Source organism: Mauremys reevesii, linkage group 26 (genome assembly GCF_016161935.1).
Source record: "Mauremys reevesii isolate NIE-2019 linkage group 26, ASM1616193v1, whole genome shotgun sequence".
In the NCBI taxonomy this organism is placed as follows: Eukaryota; Metazoa; Chordata; order Testudines; family Geoemydidae; genus Mauremys; species Mauremys reevesii.
In genome coordinates this window covers 8,711,533-8,733,724 of record NC_052648.1, presented here as the reverse complement: position 1 = coordinate 8,733,724, position 22,192 = coordinate 8,711,533, and the positions used below count along the sequence as shown (strand labels likewise).

At 43.6% G+C, this 22,192-nt stretch overlaps 1 protein-coding gene and 1 long non-coding RNA gene across 5 annotated transcripts; one reads left to right on the top strand and one right to left on the bottom strand.

Moving 5' to 3' along the window:
• Window positions 1-85: 85 nt before the first annotated feature.
• Window positions 86-21,711, bottom strand: LOC120391710. Of its 2 annotated transcripts, none has more exons than XR_005591443.1 (4): window positions 21,279-21,711; window positions 10,358-10,441; window positions 7,721-7,836; window positions 86-1,374 (listed from the first exon to the last, which is right to left on the bottom strand). It is a non-coding gene; the product is annotated as an uncharacterized LOC120391710 (long non-coding RNA). The 2 variants fall into 2 exon arrangements; XR_005591444.1 differs by lacking the exon at window positions 21,279-21,711 and adding an exon at window positions 11,321-11,660.
• On the top strand, window positions 11,995-20,973 carry NMRK2 (nicotinamide riboside kinase 2). 3 transcript variants are annotated; one of them, XM_039515713.1, is made up of 7 exons: window positions 11,995-12,251; window positions 13,902-13,992; window positions 16,033-16,109; window positions 16,294-16,465; window positions 18,948-19,019; window positions 19,986-20,092; window positions 20,550-20,973. In XM_039515713.1, exons 2-7 carry the CDS (start codon window positions 13,979-13,981, stop codon window positions 20,633-20,635), a joined length of 528 nt encoding a protein of 175 aa, XP_039371647.1. In that variant the 5' UTR covers window positions 11,995-12,251; window positions 13,902-13,978; the 3' UTR covers window positions 20,636-20,973. The 3 variants fall into 3 exon arrangements, with proteins under 3 accessions (XP_039371647.1, XP_039371646.1, XP_039371645.1); XM_039515712.1 differs by having other exon boundaries at window positions 11,996-12,239; XM_039515711.1 differs by having other exon boundaries at window positions 11,999-12,239; window positions 16,061-16,109.
• Window positions 21,712-22,192: the final 481 nt, after the last annotated feature.

Below are 22,192 nucleotides of genomic sequence, written 5' to 3'. Positions count from 1 at the left end.
TAACGCAGGAACTGGGAAGAGCGAGTTTTCCCTCCGTTACAGATACGGTGTAAGTTTCTTCCAGTAGATGCTGAGTGTCCACCAAGCCTTTGGCCAACACATTTCCCCCATCCCTGGCTCCCGCACCTCCTACATCCTTGCTGGTTCAGCTTGCTAGCTAGCTCATGGTGAAACTTTTCTATGAATGAGTGCGATGATGTTTAATTTGTCCTATCCCTCTTCATAAGGCTCTCACAGATAAAAGACTATACTCTGAAAGAAGGATCCTCTATCTCGGATGCCACCTTAGGCAGAATCCTCCTATAAGCATTTTCTCACAGCATAGCACAAAGGAAGACCTATTCTTATGAAGGGACCTTATGGACTGGGAAGTTTTTCACACCTCTTCTTTATGTAGATGACACTGGACAATCATCCACTCTTTATACCTCCTATTGCAAAAACAAGCTGCTAAAGGTTCTACATTCTCTTCCTGGGTGGTGAGAGTCTTGTCTGAGCAAAGGGCGGATTGTAGCATGACCAGCACAAACCCAGGTTGGGAATCTTGCAAATATGAAGACGAGGAATTGCATGGACATGCAGGAGCTCAGCTCTGAAGCGATGCAGACGTGGTATCAGGACTTTAAACACGTGGTTTGGGGGCTCACGAGGCTTTTTCAGCAGAGGAGAGAAGAATTTGAACAAGCAGAAAATCGGGCAACGTGATTTGTAAACCCCTGTCTTAACCCAGGGTCAGCCTATGCAAACAATCTCACACATGCACAAGGTAAAACCCCTTACGGATGAGTTCTGCAGCTGAAGAATTACCTGAGAATCTCAGTGGTCAAGAGACATTTTATAACTGGTGTCCCTGGTGGATCTTGTGTACAGAGCCCCAACGGTCCAGCTATTCATTCCCATTTGAAATTAATACCACTTCACTCTGCGGTAAAACCCCACAGGTGGGCAATACTGGCAAAGCAAGATTTTCTGAACAGAGGAATCGGCTTTCTGTAAAATGCAGAGCATTGCTTTTTATTCTTTCCCACCATTAACAATGGCAGAGGAGCAGAGAATATGCTGGCTAACCATATACTTGCCAATGTTCTTATCTTCTCGTGTTCTGCATGTTTCTCCTATATTGTGGGCGGAAGGTTTTCAATGGGATGCATGACTCTTCAACCATGGATTTATTTACTGGGCAGACACATGCATGGAAGGAGAGGAGACCTGCAGTGATATCATGAACCACAGGAGCAGAAGAACTTGATGCTTTCTCTTGCGGGCATGTTAAAAAGAAGTAACCGTTCATTTGCCAAGTGTTCATAAAGCCACCTGGCTTCCAGGAAATTTCACTCTTAGCCAATCGCTGGCTGTAGAGGTAGGATTTCTGTGCTACAAGCAAAAGAAAGCAGCACTTCAATTTTTTTGGAGTTTGAGTTTTACACTAAATAAGTCAAAAAAAGAACATTTTGTACTAAACATTCCAAAAAACTCGGCAGTCACTTAGTTTCAAGGCAAGAAGCTGTAGTCAGAATATGTGAGGGTTAATCTGGTCCACAAACAGACTGATCCAAAACCCATTGGAGTGCATAGAAAACTCCCCCTGACCTCAAAGAACTTTGGAACACACTCAGAATAAATCATTACAGCTCTTACTGCAGTATGGAATATGTGAATTCCCCTTTGCCATCAGAAATTCACGGGCCTAGCCTTTCGCTTTCATTCTGAGAACACTCTCCTGCATTTCAATGGAAGTCAAGAATGCAATAAACTGTATGATATTGCAGGGTGGAAGGGAGTTGTAAAGTCATATCATGGGCAGTTTGGTAGAACATTACAGAGATCTTTGAAATCCAACCCCAGAAACCTCTACCACATCTGTAGTATCTCAACACTTCAGCAAAAATGTTCACAACATCCCAGTCAGTGGACTAACACTGTTCTGGCACACATGCTGCTGGGGGAAAAAAAGATTTATCTTCAATCTTGGGACCTTGAGAACTAAAACTTTGATCGTGAATAGTAACCACAATAGGTGAACTTTTTTAAACACCATCATTCGCAGCGTTAGCAGAGAAACCACAGAAAAGATGGACCTAGAGATTGAAGTATTAGTACCTTATGAGGTAGGTCCTCCACAATGGGGTTGAGGTTTGAGGATATTAAAATATACATCATCTATTTCATTGCACATACAGGGAAGGTAATTCATTGAAATGAGGAACGTCAATTTGAATTTCATAAAATGAGCTAATTTTTTTTAAAGTACACTTTCTGGTAGAGCACTCTTTAAACAGGATAGCCTAGATTTTTTTAAAAAAATCTTTTGAGAGATTTTCTGCCTCCCAGCTGATGTCTTTATAAGGATCTTTTCAATATCAGGAGAAAAAGTGAAACAGATGATACACACACTGCTGTCGAATGCACAAAGTAAATTCTAAAAAGAGACAAAAAAGTATCAACCACTTCTTTCAGTTGTGGTGATTTTAGGTATTACTTGTAACCATAGTAGCTACAAAAGTTTGAGATGGAAATGTGCCCTTCAAATTGGCGGTATCCCTTTAACAAGATATGCAGCCACATATCTAAGACTGGTATTGACTGCCTTGTGCGATTTTAAAATGTTTTTATACATCAATATAATACAAGATCTCTAGACTGTAAAAATACTTAACACAAAATGGCTGCATTCATTTTTAAAAGAGCATTATGAGCTGGATTCGCTCAGACTCAGTGAATTTCAAAGAGGGTTGAATTTGGTCTGCCAAAAGAGAATCAGAATGGTAGACAAAGTTTCAGAAAGTGCAGGGATCTGGTATAACCGCATAGGCCTGGAGTCCTCAACCAGTTGTTTAAAAACTACAACAAAATACACTTTATGACAGTAATAACACTTCACGAAGTGCCGTCATACTGGACAGCTGTACTTCTTAGGTAGTTGAAGGCATTTAACATACCTGCAGGGGCGGCTCCAGGCACCAGCATGCCAAGCATGTGCCTGGGGCGGCAAGCCACAGGGGGCGCTCTGCCGGTCGCCCTGAGGGCGGCAGGCAGGTTGCCTTCAGCGGCATGTCTGCGGAGGGTCCACTGGTCCCGTGGCTTTGGCGGACCTCCCGCAGGCATGCTGCCGAATCCGTGGGACTGGGGACCTCCCGCAGGCAAGCCGCCAAAGGCTGCCTGCCTGCCATGCTTGGGGCGGCAAAATACCTAGAGCCCCCCCTGCATATCTGGGCCTCACAGCAGAACTAAGATATGCAGAGATCTGCTAGAAATGCACAAATTGTCACATGGTACCATATAATTCCATGTCAGAAATCTGGTGGCATCACTCAAGCTCCACTCTTGAGGTTAATGATGTCATTAGAAGCCTTTGGTGGATTTCTTTCCATGCATCTCACTGAAGCTCCACTATTACTCGAGGCTGGAGAAATACAATCGATGTTAATAACAATATTACTTTCCAAGGCAAAATGGATCTGCCATTCCCAAAGGTTACGCCCGGATGTGATGCTGCTATACAGAATACCAACTGAAAAGAGTATTGGAGGTAGGGCAAGAGATTTCCTTGCCATTGACTTAAAGAGGCCTGACAGTGATGACTTTAATGCCTTGTCTATACTATAAAGGGTTTAATGGGTTAGCTAAGTTGGTACAGTTTTACTAGCAAAAAACTCTAGTGTTGCTGCAGGTTTGAATCAGTTCTCCAAACAAACTCAGCCAGGCCAGCAGAAGCAACAATTGGCGGGATAACTGCATCTACTTTAGGGCTTTTGCTGGTATAAAAATGTAAAAAGATCACAATTACTATACCAGAAAAGTTTCTAGTGTAGACCTGGTCTTATTCCTGCCGTATTCCTCTGAAGATGAGTTATTTTGACTTATGAATGCTCTGTATGATATCAAATAACAGGTGTCATCAAACACATTTTCCTGGGTGAGGCAACTCCTGGACTCTACCACTTATGTGATTTAGTTCAAATATTGAGTCTATCCAGAGCAACATTTCTGAGAGAGGGAAAGTTTATCTTATCTCTGTGCCAGCAGCTCCAAGAACAACAACAAGGTATTCCACTCGCAGCTACTAGTGGTTGAATTCTACCATCCAGGTCACAGAAAACCAGAAACTAAAAAAAATCAGATTCTGGTCTTTATATCGAGATAGTTAAAGAGCAGAGTTTAAAACATCCTAATTCAATTTTTAATGTATTCATGCATACTCCCTAAGAGCCGGCTCCAAGGTCCATTAAAGTCAATGGGAATCTTTCCTTGACTTCAGTAAACTTTGGATATGGGCCACGGTGAAGGAAACCTTTTCGTATGTTCATTTAAGAGCTTCAGTGATTTCTCTCCAATCTACTTGTTGTTCCACTGTATTTTACTGACCACCCAACTAAATCAGTAGAATGAGGTAGACAGGATCAATCCTTCTGAACTGCAGATATTTTTTCCAGGGTTAAGCAGCAGTCAACAGGGTTATGCAATCAAACTCCTGTGTGCTGGCATTGTTAGAATGTGTCCAAATTCAGGACTGTCCAATAGTTTTTGTTTTCGTCCCACAAGGCACAGGAAATGAAATGGACAGTCTGTGATCTAATCAAGTTAGAAAATGAATTCAATTTCTTCTCTATAGTCCCGTGTAAATCTGAGTGTCCGTTTAGAGCATACCTCATGGCAGTTTTTTCCATCTACTTTTTCCAAAGACTCTTTACTTACAGATGTGTCTACATGTTGGTAGAGAAAAACAATATTCCTAAGTGTTAAAAGTTCTTAAAAGCAACACTCCTCTATTTCACCTTCCTGGCTAGAAAAAAAGAAGAGTTAATGCAAGAATGGTTGTTTTAAGCTGATATTGGATTGGTAGCAGGAGAAATACACAGGCAAGATTGCTTTAAAAATGCAGACACTTTTTCTTTTGTATTTCCATACTTACTGGCAATCAAAAATAGAGCATGCTACTGTTAAAGTGAATTTTGAAGCCACCGTAAGAGAGGGTTATAATCAATCTCAGTTTTCTTCGTTTGCAGCGGGCCCTCCAAAACATACCTACGTGTAAAAACGTGTGAACTGTCATTTTTCTAAAGTGTTTGTATTTAGGTGATTTATGCTAGAAGACCTAGATGATTGTTAACTATGTATTATTATTTCTTGCTTTGTATTATGCCATACAAATCTGTGGATATTTAATTAAAATCAGAATGACCCTTAAAGGAAAATACCTCTCCTACATTTTGTGTGCATCTAATTTCACTGCTACATATTTTGTTTACAAAGTGGCCTTAAATGTAAAACCAGGAGAAAAATCTCAGTTTCTTTGGATTAAGGACCATTTCCTCCTAGAAAACAAGTCACAAAGTGCCAGATTTCTAATGCTGAGGCTGCAAAGTGAAGCTCTCAAAATGCTCTTACTGAAAAGATAGCAACTTTCCTTTACTACATCAATATGATTTTTACAAGTGTCTCTCTACATTTTGCTTCAGAAGAGACTTGTGGAAAAACTGTCCTATTAGCTTTGTATCACCCACTCTGTGCAGAACCATACTCTGCCACAAAAACTGAAATTTGAGAAGACCTGTTCTTTGTAGATTTCATTTGCAGTCTAATTGGCATACGTGCTTCACTGTTCAATCACAAGAGGTTCTGTTATAAACCAACATATAGCTAAGATGTCAGGATCCTAACTTGAATGCTAAAAACATTTTTAAATTAGATATTTGCATGAATATAAAATATAAATTAATATCATCGTAAACCAAGCATTGTTGGATGTATGTTGTGAAAAATTTACCATAACATTTAATATGCATATAAACTAGTAGGGCTACAATTGGGTTGCACAAGAGCAGAAATTGAGAGCAGAATTTGAGCAGAATTGAACCCATTATTTTTTCAATATTGATTTACAGAGCATCTATCACTATAGCGGCTATATATAACAACTAACGTTCTGATAATTTGTCTGATCCCATCTCTGATTTTAAATTATATTTCTATCAAAAGCACTGGTACGAGCAGATGAAATACCGTGCTTAGAAAGCGGTATTTTAAAACTTAAGGCAAGTTGGAGTTGGAAGTAATAGTGTATGAACTTCTCATTTGGTCTATTTCCAGAGACTTAACAACAGTATGCTGACTGAAGTAATGCTGTGTAACATGCTGTCTGAGACAAAAACACTGCCTGTAACTAGGATATGAATGACTTCTCAAATATGTCAAGTGGTCCTTCAGATTGTTATTAACCTCACTGTTTTGCCATCAGAAGAATTTGGGTCAGTGGTGACAAAAAAGGAGGCCGGGAATCCTGCCTAAGGTATGCTAATCACACATCCTGACAGCTAGGAATGCGACCAGCGCAACAGATAAAGTTTGCACGCTCCTCACATTATGACTACACAGCGCAACTGAAATAGGATCAACTGCTACTCTACTGAAGAAACAATCAGAAGGCAAAATGACCTTTCGTGGGAGAAAACACATCGTTTGCGTAGTCTTTGCTGTATTTTTCCATAAATGACAATGATTTCTTCTATGTAGCAGATTGCTTTAACAAGTTTATATTCTTATTTAGCATTTGTTAAGCACTGACACCAGAAATAAAATGACGACCATCTCTGGGACAAAAAAACGTAGTCTGAAAACCGGCATGCAGAGGATGAGATTCACTGGAAAGCTCAGAAACCCTGTGGGGATATTGAAATGTACTGGGATTTAGGGGGGAATTAGGTTGCTCATTTCACTTAACCTGGGCAATCCTCCATGTGTATTCTGTAGCTAAAGGGATTGTGAAACAGATCACTTTGCTAATATTTTCCTTAAGTGCACACTTGCAGGCCATCACTCCCTTCCTACATGAAAAGATCACACACACAGGCTGGGTGTACACATAGGTCAACATAGCTATAGCACTCCAGGATGTGAAAAATTCACACCCCGGAGTGCCGTGGTTAATCTAACCTAATCCACAGAATAGGCATGGCTAGGTTGATGGAAGAATTCTTCCATCAACCTAGCTGCCACCATTTGGGAAGATGGATGACCTGCATCAACAGAAAAACCCCACCCATTTATGTATGAAGCATCTATGCTATGGCACAACAGCAGCATAACTTCAGCACGGTAGCTATGTCATTGTAGTGCCCATAATGTACACATGCCCTCAGTTACTGTAAAAGACCAAATCTTAATAAGGCCACTAATGGAAATTAAGTCCAAGTCATTAAGCTCCTTCCGGTCATGTGTCCATCTTGACCCCGGAAGTAATACCCCACGGAGGGTGGGTTTTAGGGTGACAGGTGGGTGGGACCTGACAGGTCATTGACAGGGGCAGTGATTGATGGTAGGCCCCTTATACTACTAAACTCTGCCATAATCAGCACTTGGCAAAGCACTGTAGGAAATAATCCTGCCAGGCTCTGGGATAGAGTAGATGACTTAAAAGTAATCTTAGACTGATTCGATTTTTATGAGTAAATGTCAGTAAACATAAATTTCACCATAAATACTCAAACGGGCAAAAAATATTTCCATTGAGGATGATTGAAATGTAGAGACAAGCAAGATAAGAAAAATGCTACGGCTATTTACTTAGTATATTTTGACATGTGACATTGACTCCCCCTTCCCCCCAATTTCATGTAACCTTGAAATTTTAAACTGATAAAAATTGGGAAAAATGCTTAAAAATAAACATATTATCCATCAAAATTATAACAAAATAAAAATCAAATTCTGCCAATCCTACCTATAAGATTGTGTCTATCACTAAGGTCCACATGGGGTAGATGAAAGTCCTTCCTCTCCTCCTCAATCAAAAGTCACTTATTGTGGTATTGCCTTCTGCTTGTTTAGAGAGAACATCTAGTTGAACATATAAAATGGTGGAGGCATTAATGAGACATGTACAAGAATGGCACATCCTATTATAACAAGTTAAAATCTGCCACTTTAACCCAAATTTACTCGGGGGGGGGCAATATTTCTCAGTTTAGTTTCATTAAAAGGCAAGCAAGTCCACAGACGTCTATAACTTTAAGCAAGAAAAATACCCCTCCAGACCATCAGACAAATCATAAAGCATGATAAAAAACAAAGCTTTGCCCCCCCCAAAAAATATAATCCACTACTATGGAAATCATTTCAATTCTCAAGCCTTAAAGTGACACTTTAACATTTCCCATAATCTTCCAGGAGTTTTGAAACCCTTTCTACCCAAATTCCCACAAGACAAGAGCTACGTTCCACTCCAGCCACCACCACAGAAAATTCACCTTCCCCGCGCCCCTGTTTTATGTCAATATTGTTCATTTTAAAATTAAGGTAGCCTGTGAATCAAGCAATATGTTTGATGATGTACATTATTATCAGATAGATGTCATGATAAATATGCATGGGGCGTTAGGCTGAAAACAAGACAAGATCCCTGCCCCAAAGAGCTTACAATTATACACCATTAATACCATGAGTAAAGGAAATTTCAACACTAGGGGAGATTAATGAAGTGACAAAGCAAATGGAGAGAGGGAAAGTCTTCGACGGAGCATTTTATATTTATTTTTGGTGTGTCACATACAGGAACTTCGGGCTTTGATCGTTAGCTTCTTGGGGTATTTGAGACTTTGTGGATTTGTCTTTTAGTCCTACTATAGGCAAGAGCAGCCAGGGGCCCTGGGAATCTCCACTCTCGTGATAGAACACCAACGAAAGAAGTGAGTTTTGAGAAGGGAGCCAAAGGAGGAGAACAAGGTAACACTTTGCTGTTACAAAATTCATTGTTGGGTTATTTTCTTTTTTAGTTCCTTGGAAAAAGCATCAAGTCCTATGTAAAATGATTTGCTTTCACATACAATTCAAACCAGCTCCAAATTTTTAACTATCAAAATATTTTAACCCTCTTAACTATTTGTAAACATTCTTAATACGCAAGTAATATAAAGAGAGGTAACGTATTCCTTATCTGTTTGGGGAGGGTTGGTGGGAGGTATTTGTATGAATAAAGTATCAGTAAAGAGACTATTTCCACCCAGGGAAGGAAAAGGAAGTTTCAGATGATCCAACAAATAATGATACATTGAGAAATGCCATTAGTGATGTTTTTAATTAAAACTTTACATACATGTGTTATGTTTGAAATACGACTATGCAAACACCAGATTACACAAACTAATACAATACATTGGTATTTTTATCTCTGGCAGGCAGGGCCGCCCAGAGGATTCAGGGGGCCTGGGGCAAAGCGGGGGAGCTGCAGCACTTGTACTCACCCGGTCTGGGTCTTCGTGGCATTTTGGCGGCGGGGAGCCCTTCAGTCACTCCGCGTCTTCAGCAGGACTGAAGGGCCCCCTGCCGTCGAAATGCCGCCGAAGACCCGGACTGCCACCGGGCCAGGGCTTGCGGGGCCCCTGTGGGGCCCGGGGCAAATTGCCCCACTTGCCCCCCCCCCGGTGTCCCTGCTGGCAGAGCGTCCCAGCCCAGGGGTGCAGGGCAGCAGAGAGGTGCAGTGAGGGTGGGAAAAGCTACATTCCCCAAGATCCGATCTTAGGCCAAATCCTCAGCAGGTCATAGCTCCTACTCCACTGAAATGGAGCTATGATGGTTCACCCCAGCTGAGGATCGGCCCCCTTGACTCCTCACTGCAAATATTGTGCTGTGCTTAGAGTGATGGGAATACGTTGGGAAACACCAATCCAGGCTTACGGGTGACATATGCAAACCACTCAAACCATGCATTTTTTTTTGCGACTGTCCATAGACATATATTGTTGGGATGGGCAGACTTCCTATTCTTAATGGGTCCAATTCTGAGTGTGTTTGTATTGCCCAGCGATTCTCTGGAAGATGCAGTACACAAAATACTATGCAACCAGATGCTACAATGATCCGGGCCGTGTAAAAGCTCAGCAAGAATCCTTCTCTTCCCTCTTCTCCAAGTTGCAGTATTAATTACAACCCTGCCAAATTCTTGGGGAAGGCACACACCTAGTTGGATTTTAGGGCATTGTTTATTAGGTGGCCATCTTGGTCTGGATAAGAACAAGGTGACCTCCATGCAAAAGGCGGGAAAGTGAAAAGAGCGGGAATCAGTTGTTGCTAAGTAACCGGTTTCTATATAAACAAATGAAGGGAGAGGCCAGGGGCTCTTGTCTAATTTTGGGGGCTCGGGTGTCTAAAAGCTGTCTCTCTGTGGGGTGGTACAGCTCCCACATTGGTTACTGGCCTGCAGTAGCCACTCACTGAACCAAGTTGTCAGCTTGGGTTTCTTAGTTATTTGCTTTTGGGAAGCAGACGTGCACTCTCAGACTAGATCCGGTTAGTTAGATCTGACACTCACCCACAGACGACGCAAAGAGGGGCAGGGTGGGTCTGAGAGAGGGTTACTTACCTGTCTTGGTCCCCTGTGATCCACCATTGGTGTCCATCGCTGATCTCACCAGTCCGGATTCTGCAGCCTCGCCAACGGCAGTACCTGAAGGAGGTAGAAAAACATCTTTGCTTATATTCCAAATCTCCAGTGTCCTTAATCCATCCCCCCCACCTTCCTTCCTTCTCCCTTAGTAAATAGAGTGTTGTGAGTTCATCTCCGTGTGGTGGTTTCTTTTATTCCAGCTCTGATACGTGGGCTTAAGTGGGGACCCAGCAGGAGGGATACTGTAAGGCTCCCCGAAGTCTTCTGGTCAGATATGCTCCCTAAAAATCCTTACAGCAGGGCACCTGGGAACCCTTTCCATGACCATTAATGCAACCTCAGTGCTGCAGGAGTGTCTGAGCCCCCTGCATTCTCCTTCAGCTTGGCTTGCAGCCTGACAAGCCACTGGCTAAGCCCCCACCTCAGAACTACCCACATGTACAGTAACCCCAAGAGCACCGTGCAAAATGTGGCTCTCTGGGACTGCAAAACAGTGAAGCAGAAAGGGACAGAACTCGCCCACCGTGTCGTTTAAATAAAAATCAACGGCACAGGCGTTTACAATGGTGCATACGAAACCTTGCACAGTAAGGAATCTTTTGGTAAGTTTTTGTCTATCCGCTGATTCTATAAACGCACAACAGAAAAGATACACTGTGGTTGGGGAATTCAAACCCACAAGTTCCATCTCTGTTCAAAACAGAGGAGGTTTAAGTGTATTTTATGCACTATTAGCATCATATTGATCTGGAGAAAAAAGATCATTCAAAATTATCTCCAGGTTAACACCAGCTTTTTAATTAGCCTTCACTTCAAAAGGTCCCCAGTTCCTTATACCCGCAAAAGCAGCTGAGTCTCAGTATTTCATTTTAGGACAAAGAAAGCAGGGCCTTTGGAAAGAATAAAGGTTTGGGGGCAGGTTCTCCAATCTTTGCTCACACCGAGTGGTATTCAAGTGTGTAGTCCAGCTCAGGTCAACTCCCATGAGTAAGTGCTACTCAATGGGAGTCAATTTTGCAGAAGCAGGCGCTTAGGAAGGCAGCTCATGTCATTGTTCAGGCGTTTGTGTCAACGTGGAAGAAATAAGCCCAAACAGGGGTCGGTTACGCCAACATGGCCATCCCAAAAAAGCCTCAAGGGGTGGGAGCCCAGCATCATTTCACCGCCTCCCCCTGCATTCTTCTTTGACATGTTCCTCTAAAAATCATCGGCGGAATCCTGAGTTCTTGTGCTTTCGCTGTGAGACACTTAGAAACACAGGAGGAAGGCATAGAAGTTGTGTGTGTCACTTCAGGGAAAAGACAAGGCTTTTCCTTTTGCCATTCCCCACCTCCCGCCCCTATCCCAGAAGTCCCCGTGGAAATGTCAAAAGGGGGGACAGTCCCAGCTGGCCCATTACTAATTTAGGCAAAGGAAAGGTTTGCCAAGAAGGTATTTATAACCCAGCTAGCACGGGGTAGTAAAGAGCTCTGAGAGGGGTGGAAAACAGGTGCCGCTGCTGTGCGCATGACCCAGCAGGACTGGCTAAGACCAGCTTCTAAAGTATTGCATCTCCTGATAGCCATAGTGCTTTTCCATCACCCCGTGGGGCCCGGAAAGGCTGAGGGAGGGGGGGAGGTCGTTGCAGTAGCGGGGTATAAATTAAAGGCGCCCACGGCTTTTTGCCTCAATGAAATAGTCAAGCGACTTGCAAGGCAGAGCTGAGAGTGAGAGGCTGCAGACAGCCACTCATTTAGGGAGAGAAAGGATCAGGCATTAGCTCTGCGTCCTTTCTGCTCGTGGATCCAAGTTTCTTCCCTCCCCCTTGCTGCGGAGGACACAGCTCCAGGAAGATGAAATACATCATAGGTATAGGGGGGTAAGTCGCTAGGTGATACTGCATTTATTGCCTGCTTTTTATTTTAGTTGCGCGCAGCATGCCCTGGGGCGTGAAGATGACATGTACTTTTATGTGGTAATAAGGCAGGGATTTAAATAAGGCAAAATCTAGCACTAATGTCTCCTAACTCTAGATCATGCTTCTTATATTGCATACGGAGCGCTCCGCGGGCTGGGATTTATATAGTAATAAAGGAAGGGAGCTGAAGCCAGAAAAGCTTTATCTTTATACGTGATTTCTGAGTAGGTTTAAACAGCTAAGAAAATGAAAGAGCCTTTCAAGGCAGAGTGAGGTTTTAAGTGCTCCATTGCAAAACACAGGGGTGGGCAGTTAAGTTGATGGAAAAGCTTCCTAAAATGGATCCAAAAAGGAGGGTCTTTTTTTTCTTCCCCTCCAAATGCATGAGACTGGGAAGCAGAGCTGCATAAACCTCCAGAATTGGGTGACTGCAGGGGACAGATCCTCTGCGGGTGCCAGTTGTCATGGGCCATTCAACTGACACCAGTGGACGATCCGATTTATAGGGGTCTGGAAAAGCACGCGAGGGTGAAAGCTTTGGAATGAAATGTTTGAAGTTGGCACATTCAGCCCTGATGACTCCCGCCCTCCTCTGGGGAGGAAAATCCCTCCGCTTGGGGATGCAGTTGTAGGGGGGACGTGGGAGTTTGAATCCAGATCTGCCCCAAGACTCATTCATAGGACAGCAAAGGCAGACTCCCTGCTTTGGGGTTATTTTTAAGGCAGCTGTTTAAAACATTTCCCTCTTGTGGCAGATTTTTTTTTAAAGTCTCAAGGATCTTGGCTGTATCAACTGATGTATCCTAAATCCCACAGATAGCAGGGTAACAGGGCTAAAGCAATGCCAATCAAACGACATTTGGAATCTATTTTTAAAATGGCTTGTTCATCAAAGGCTGCCCGCCTGGGCCAGTCCCCAGTGAGTGAATCCCTGAGAAACGTCTGCTCATGTTCCTTGTTCATAATCCCAGGATTTAAAGATGGGGCGATATTTTAAGTGAGCAACTTTGCCCCTTCAGGCTGAAGCCACATGGGTCTCAGAGAGATTTCAGGGCTCCCATTGAAACACACACGGCAGAGATCCTGGGCCCCCAACAGGGGAGCAATTTAACTAGAGGTTTCATAGAACACCCCCCATTTGAGACTGAGAGGAACAATCTGAAGGACACGGGGACTTTCCCTCTGACTAGAGGGTTCCCTCCCTTTGGCTCTGGTTCTTGAGAGGAGGACCCTGGAGATGTTGTGAAGGCCAAGTCTATAACAGAACTAGATAAATTCATGAAGGGCAGGTCCATCAGTGGCTATTAGGACAGGCAGGGATGCTGTCCCTCGCCTCCTTTTGCCAGATCCTGCGGGGGCAAGAAATATTGAAGCAAAAGTGATGGAATTAATGTAAGAAACATCCATTCCTTCCATCAGGGCAAACAGTGTGGAGCCTGCTGGCCTTCAACACATGCCACAAATCAGAATTCTTGATTAAAGATTCTTTTTAATTCATATAACGCAGAAGCAGACAGACCTGGTTGTAATGGAAATACCCTCTGAAGAAGTGCTGCTAGTCAGCCGTACTTGCTCATTGAACTAATGCATCTTCTCCAATGCTGCTTCAAATTTTCTATTTAGTGTGACCAACGGCGGCAAAACCACTTTGACCAACCGGCTTATCAAAGCACTTCCAAACTGTTGTGTTGTCCATCAGGATGATTTTTACAAGGTAAGTATAACTACTCTGCCTATTTAATGGCTTTATAAATAGTTATATATTTAATGTATTTATCTATTTAGTACAATGTCAAGTATGTGCCACAGGGAAGTTCGTTGTGCATTTGTGAGGTTAAGCTGTTTAGGAAGAACATATTTCATGTTTGAATTGTTTTGGACAGACTGAAATATAATTGCCTTTTACTAAATGCTAGCGTGTTAGTTTCAACACAGTGTGTGGAACCCAGCGTGTTAGGCCAACAAGGCTGGAACATAGGCTGTGGAAATGACCATTCGCTATCTCCTTGAGTTTTAATTTCAAATCAAGTGCATCTAACCTTAGATCAGCCCACGGTTTTAAATAAACTTTTTTTTTTTGCTTTTATTTCAGATTATTTTCCCAGTTTGTACCCACCTTGACCCTTTCTTGCTATCATTCTCTTTCCAGTGCTCTCAAATGATCTTTTATGACAAAGCTGGAAGCAGGTCGGCATTTATAATTTAAAACAAAGCCAAACCAATCTATCGTCCTTTAGGCACATCCTCAAAAGTATGCAGGATCCTCCTAACTGTCACTGATTTCAATGGAAGTTAGGAGTCAAAATACCTGTCAGGAGCTGGGCCAGTATTATGTCAGGGGTCCGTCTAATACCATTAGCTCTGTTTTACCTCTGAAGGACCCTGATCCAAAGCCAATGGAAGTCAGTGGAAAGACTCCCACTGGAGGTGGTGGGTATGTTGGATCAAGCCCAGATGATGTCAAAGACCAAGCCACGTTAGAACATGTTCCTGAATTGTGTTTCACACTCTAACAATTTTCAGAATGGTTATACCAGGGGTCGGCAACCTTTCAGAAGTGGTGTGCCAAGTCTTCATTTATTCACTCTAATTTAAGGTTTCACGTGCCAGTAATACATTTTAACGTTTTTAGAAGGTCTCTTTCTAAAAGTTTATAATATATAACTAAACTATTGTTGTATGGAAAGTAAATAAGGTTTTTAAAATGTTTAAGAAGCTTTATTTAAAATTAGATTAAAATGAAGAGCCCCCTGGACCAATGGCCAGGACTCAGGCAGTGTGAGTGCCACTGAAAACCAGCTCGCGTGCCACCTTCGGCACCCGTGCCATAGGTTGCCTACCCCTAGGGTGACCAGATGTCCCGATTTTATAGGGACAGTCCCGATTTGGGGGTCTTTTTCTTATATAGGCTCCTATTACCCCCCACCCTCTGTCCTGATTTTTCACATTTGCTGTCTGGTCACCCTACCTACCCCTGGGTTATACCATAGTTTGATCCCACTGATATAGGGAAGATCAAGCCATGTTATGATGATACAGTTGGAGCAAGCCTATTTTAATAATACGATACCCCCAGCCTCGTAGATTTTCCTGTGCTGACAAATCTGTAAGCCCTGTTTGTCCGACCTTCATAAGCATACACACCCTACTGAATCGAACTAAAAAGATTGTATATACTGCTAAATTGGAAGAATGTCTTCACCCTAACCCACAAAATGCAGCTAGATTAATGCGAATAGGAGTTCAGGGTAAAGGGGGTGGAGTTCTCGCTACCTTTTTCTGTAAGATATACAATGTCACTCTGGCATGTTTCATTTATAAATGGTTTTTGAAAGCAGAGCTAAGATGGAGCAAGATTTACTATGCCGACCTACAGCTTTTATGGGACGTGTTCGTTACACTCATTCCTACTACGCTGAACATGCGATCTAGCAATGGTCACTTAATACGACCTGTGTTTTTTATAGCCAAAGATTCTATTTGTTCATGCAAACCCATGGTCCTAGATCTAACCAGATCTGGCATTTATTAGACTACGTTAAACTTAGAATTCTTTGTCAGCAGCCGCCCCCCGGGGACAAGAGAGCAAACGAACTTTCTGATGCTCTCAGGCTGCGGGAGCCTGTCAAAAGGCCCCGTCAAGTTTCCCCGCCAGAAGGAGGCTGCAGGCGGTCTGTTAAGTGAACTCTTGCTCCGTTGTGTAGTGCGGGGGTTGTGATCGCATCGTAGCTAACTGGTCACCCTGCATTTGCAGCCCTGTTTTATTGCTCGCTATATTTCAGCCACAAGATCAGATAGAAGTCGGGGAAGACGGCTTTAAACAATGGGATGGTAAGAGCGGTGGTCGCTGTAGGAAGCAGTAATGTATATTTTTCCTAAGTATTTCTTTTTCACTCTAACATTAAGATTTAATGGTAAATTTCCATAATTCCATATTACAAGTTTATATTTACACACTTTCGTGCCTCGGTGGTTTGTGGCTTTTGACGTCCCCGCCTTCCTTCCTTCTAACTAGCGCTGGAATCATTGGACATGGATGCAATGGTGAGCACGGTGCATGCGTGGATTGAGGAGCCAAGGAAGTTTGCCCGCTCCCATGGGGTGAACGTTAGGCCTAACTCTAAAGACCCCGTCCCAGAGGAGATCCACATCCTGGTCATTGAAGGCTTCCTGCTTTACAATTACAAGTAAAATGTCTTTTTATTTACAGACAAATGTGTGGCAATGAAAGCCTCCTTGCAATTAATTAACTGATCCTTGCAGTGCCGTACGTAAGAATTTCCCCCACGTTACTGATGGGGAAAGAGACAGACTTAGAAATCATAGAATCTCAGGGTTGGAAGGGACCTCAGGAGGTATCTAGTCCAATCCCCTGCTCAAAGCAGGACAAATCCCCAGACAGTTTTTTTTTTAAAACCCAGTTCCCTAAATGGCCCCCTCAAGGATCAAACTCACAACGCTGGGTTTAGCAGGCCAACGCTCAAACCACTGAGCATTCAAGGCAAGTTTTTAATCAAGAGCCAGAATTTGAATTTGGGAGTGACAGGCACCCAGACTTCTACTTAGACCAGAGTTCCTTACCCACTGATCCTGCAGCGGTCATTAAAACTTCCCTCCTATGTTCTCCTGCCAGCGTGTCTCAGCCTAGACCGGCAATGATCACTGATGGGATCAAGAAGATACTTTATTCTCCAAGCCCATTCAGTGCTTGGCCTCTGTTAGAACATAGGTTTGTTTGTTAGCCTGGGATAGAATTTTGGGTTTGACTTCTTGATACTCGTCTATCTTCTACTAATATGTCTAAACAAAGGACAAAAGACTCCGTGTATGGTGCTTCCAGATGGGTTTGTAAGTACAATGGGAACAGCTAAGAGCAGTTAAAGTGTTACTGGAGAGCGCACTTTAAGATTGTCTCAAGTCATGGTCAAGCAACCAGTCAGGAGGGGCAAAGAGGGATGGGGGGAGTATTAAAAAAAAAAAGACCAAAGAAATGCCTGTCCCTGACTGCAGCACAACCTCACTCCTTACCCCTCCCAAGGGGTACAAAAGAGGTAGGATGAAGACCCCAGACCCAAAACAGAACATGACCCTAATTTGTAAGGGGTGGGACTGTGGGGATGCATTTCAGGCATAATTATACCTGCCGAGGCGGGGGAGAGGGGACACTAGGAAACAAGGCTCGGCGGCGTCACATGCTGGCTGGAAACTAACCCCAATAAACATCGGATTGCCTGCACTTTGGACTTCTGGTCTTCTGCGTTCCGTCTGCGTGACAAGAACCAGGGGAGAGGGTGAAGGGAAAGCCGTCCAATGGCCTCCTGTGAGGTCAATCCTCAGTTAGGAACTGGACTGAGCTCAGCAATTAACTTCACATTTGAGAAAAAACAAAATTTTTCTGCACTCTTCTTGCAGTGAAAAATTAGTTTTGGAGGTGGGGAGTGGTGGACTAGGCTGGAGAAGGAGGGACATGAAAGTCTCCATATAACCTGAATGTAACTTTAGTGAAATACAGTTGACAACTATGAGACTTCCAAGAAGCATTACAGTTGCCTTGCATCAGAATCTTAACTCTCAACAACTGGTTTATTTACTGGATCAGAGGCCATTTGATTTCCACCTAACAGCACCCTCACGGGGAACAAATATTGGGCTCTTCAGTCTAGCAGAGAAGGCATAACACAGTCCAATGGCTAGAAGTTAAACAAATTCAGACTGGAAATAAAGGCATAAATGTTTAACAGTGAGAGTAATTAACTGAAGGTCATCGTGGGTTCTCCCTCAATGGCAATTCTTAAATCAAGTTTGGAAGTCCTTCTAAAAGATCTACGCAAGGAATTATTTTGGGGAAGTTCTCTGGCCTGTGTTACACAGGAGATCAGACAAGATGATCACAATGGTCCCTTCCGGCCTTACCTTCGGTGGGCGGTTTTGCAGGGACAGCATGTACAATGACACCTGCTCGACATTTAAACACTGAGTTTATCAAGCTTCACAGGTAGCGGCAATCTGCTTTCTGAAGCTGAACGTCAAATGTAAATGGGTTGTCTCCACAGACTACATATTAGGAGAGCCTCATTGAAGACTACATCGGTAACTTGCCTGGGGGGCCCAAGGCCTGTACAGTGCCTGAATGTTGCCCAAATGAGACTTTGGGTCCCATTATGAAATGCTCCATCTTGAAGTGAACAGCCTGTATGTAGGCCAAGATGGAATGCTGCATTCTGGGAGCCTTCATGGGAGGTATCAGAATTCTGTCAGCCAAACTTTGCTCAACCCTGCTGTACAAATCTGATTGGTCTTGCAGTGATCCTCTGGTCTGATCTGACCTCTCCAGGGAGTGTTTTTTTCAGCCTAGTAGGAGCATAATTCAAGTCAAATGTGAAAGAATTACCCGCCTGCATTGTTTTTCCCCCCAGGATCACGGGCTGACTAGCTTTCTTGTGCCAAATCTGGCTGTTCGGGTCCCTTTAGACACCTTACTTCTGTGTAGTACGCAAGAGTGTTTGGAAATTTCAGGCTGATTGAAACATTGTCTGCTGCAGAATTTGAAGCCAAGTCATAGAAGAAATGTAGAAAGCTTTTGTTTGTCACAGCGTGGCCACTAGCATTTGTCTCTCCATCTGAGGAAATAAGTGATCTAGTGTTGCCTTTTTTCCCTTGCTTCCCCAGACCGCTGATCGACTTGTTCAACAAACGCTACTATCTGACAGTTCCCTATGACGAATGCAAGAGGAGGAGGAGGTAAGCTAATTGCTTGAGCTACGTTTAATAATATTTGGCTTTGATATAGGTTCTGCGCACGTATGCAAGACCGCACATTAGCCACGTGACTGTTGTGATTCAATATACGTATTGACATCACTTTCCAACTGAAGTTCCAGTTCCAAACTTTCAAGGCAGTCAGAGGACGAGGACAGCTAATGGGGCATTTTCAAAGACAGCTTTACTTCCAGAAATGTCCAACTCTTATCGTCTCTGGGCACTTAACTCCCTTAGGAAACCTCAGACGTCACCATTTTTGCAAAGCGGGGTGGGGGAGAATGCCTGGAATTGAATTGGTTACGATGGGAAGGCTTCTGTTTTTAAGGGCAGAGTTGAAGTGTTGTGTCTTGATGGCTCTGTAAACCTGAAAGCAACCAACAAAATTTCAACGGGCAACACGCAGCCCTGTCACCAAATAGTCTTGGCATCAGCCTGAAGAATCGCCATTAAAAAAATAAAACAGGCTCCAGTGCTAACCCACTCCCCAGCACACCACCTAGGAAGGAATCTCATTACACATATACTATTGAAGAACCATTAAATACCTGCCTTTGGTCTTTAGCATGGTGCCAGACATAGGTGCCGACTTCCCCTCTGCCCCGTGGGTGCTCGAGCCCCCGTTCCATGGCCCCACCCCTGTACCACCCTTGCTCCACTCCAATTCCGCCCCCTTCCCCCTCTGCCCCACCTCCTCCCCCGAGTGCGCTGCATCCCCGCTCCTCCCCCTGCCTCCCGTAAAGTCCTAAGCACTGCCAAACAGCTGTTAGGCGGCGGACAGGAAGTGCTGGGAGGGAGCGGGGTAGGAGGCGAGGCTGGGGTGGGGGAAGCTTGGCTGCCGGTGGGCATGGAGCACCCGCTAATTTTTCCCCATGGGTACTCCAGCCCCTCTGCACCTACGGAGTCGGCGGTAATCTAACAGATTCTTTTCCATTCTAACACCCACAGTACACGACATTATCCTATACCTGACCCACCCGGTCTTTTCGATGGACACGTGTGGCCCATGTATTTAAAATACAGGAAGGAAATGGAGACCCATGGGGTTGATGCTGGTAAGTTACTCTCGCGGCAAACGGTGCTGCTGATTTAAGGCAGTCAGGACTTCATTCAAGGAGGTTATTCCCTGTCATTCTACTGCCTGCTATTTTGCTTGTGATGAAGCCAAGAACGCTGGCCTGGATTCTGCTCAGCTGAACTTTTGCAGTCTCATTAACTTTAATGAAATTGCTCAGGGGTAGCTAACAGCTTTGATTAGAAAACACCATTCAAAGGCAAAGTGTTATTTAGAACCATGCAGCCCTAGGAACAGGTTATTCCCGGAAGTCTAAACCAAGCTGAGAGGCTCCGTGGAATGAGATTTATTTGGGTTGAAAATGCAGGTGTTTTGGGGCCGGGGGTTATTTTGTGCTGGCCGCCTGCAAGACACGGTTCAAGCGCCTTGGAAATTTGACCCTTACAAATGCCATTCTGACTGCAAACTAATCATTGATTTTTTTCCCCCTCTTTCAGTTTATCTGGATGGATTGAAGTCCAGAGATGACCTGTACAATCAGGTCTTTGAAGAGATTCAGAACATGCTTTTAAATTGTTCATAGAGAAATATGTATCTGCTTCTATGTGCATTGGTTGACCCCACTGAAACAGCACTTGGGTATGACTTTCGTCTTGCTTTTCAAGGTCTGAGGAGAGCTGAAAGACCCCGGCATAGATCAGATGTAGATAGTACTTTAGACATTAGAAGACAGAATCATGTAGGGTTTATTTGTGTAAACCAGTCACAAACTGTCCTTTGGGAAAGATCTTATGTATATAATTGAAAAAAAAAATGAAGAGAAGTTATTTACGACACAGCCACAGGCAGTTTTTTATATTCCACTGGTTTATATATGTAATGGTTTAAGATGCATTTTTATAACAAAACATTCAGAAAACCCCCATCTGGTCTGCCTGTGTTTCTGAGCTGATGTTAAACCTTTGTTTTATTGCCTGTGACACCACCTTTTAAGTTCAAGTTTTTTAAACCATGCTGATCGGAAGGAAATTAGCTGAATGTCAGTCAAACCTCTACATATTATTTTATGCTTGAACCAAATTTGCATTTACCCTAAAATATTGTGGCTTTCAGGAGGCTAGTGCCTCTCCCACCCTGGAGTTCTCCACCATCAGATGCCTCTTAATTATCAACACCTCTGAGAGTATATTGATGTTACCACCACAATCCCCATGCAGTAGATCTACCTTCAATCCTCAGCCCTGTCTCCAAGGAGGAGGAGGAGGCCTCTCACCAGCCAGAAACCTATCTTCCTCTGGGCTCTGCAAGCCTTCCTTTTGTACCCAGTGCCTGTGCTTTTTAACTACCATCTCAGCTGATGGGATAATTAACCCCTTAGCTCATCAGCCCCAAGTCTGATTAGATAATTAATCTTCCTCCCCTCAATCAGGGCTTCTCTGGGGGAATTAGTAAGTGACGGGAAGGCTGGGTCGGCTGCTGGCCCTCAGCACACCAGCACAATGGTCTGTTTCACACTCTACAGTCAATTGCCTTTTGTAAGATAAAGAATTTTAAGTGGGAGCTCCTGGCTCCTCTTCATCTTGTAATCTTAGCATGAAAGTTATTCAGCCTTGAATTCCCCAGTTACTAGGACTGCATCAGCAGCAGAAACGGCCATGCTATGGAGGGTAAAAGTCAGAGGGCAGAATCTGGCCCACCATTGCACTTCGGCACTGCCCATGACTTCGCTGGGACTGCACGGATGTGAGGGAGGGTAGAATCGGCCCAGACTTTAATATTAAACTGAGACGGATCTGAACTGGGAAAAGGTTTTTCGGGTATTTGTCCTGAAAATGCCTCAAGTTCTAATATAGATCCTGATCCTGCAAATGTTTGAAGATCTACTTCAAGCACATGCGCAGTTTGATTGAATTCGGCAGGCCTATCCTCATGCTCAAAGGCTGCGCTAATCAGTCATATACCGGACAAAACCCTCGTCAATACCATTTCAGAATCAAGCAGCTGGAACTGTGATCAAAATAACATGTCATGGAGGGGCGCTCTTACCCACATAATAAATTGTGCACTTGGCAAAAGCTTCCTCTCAAACGGAGTAGAATACCCCAGTCACAATTTCATGAGCTGTAAATGTCCCGAGGAG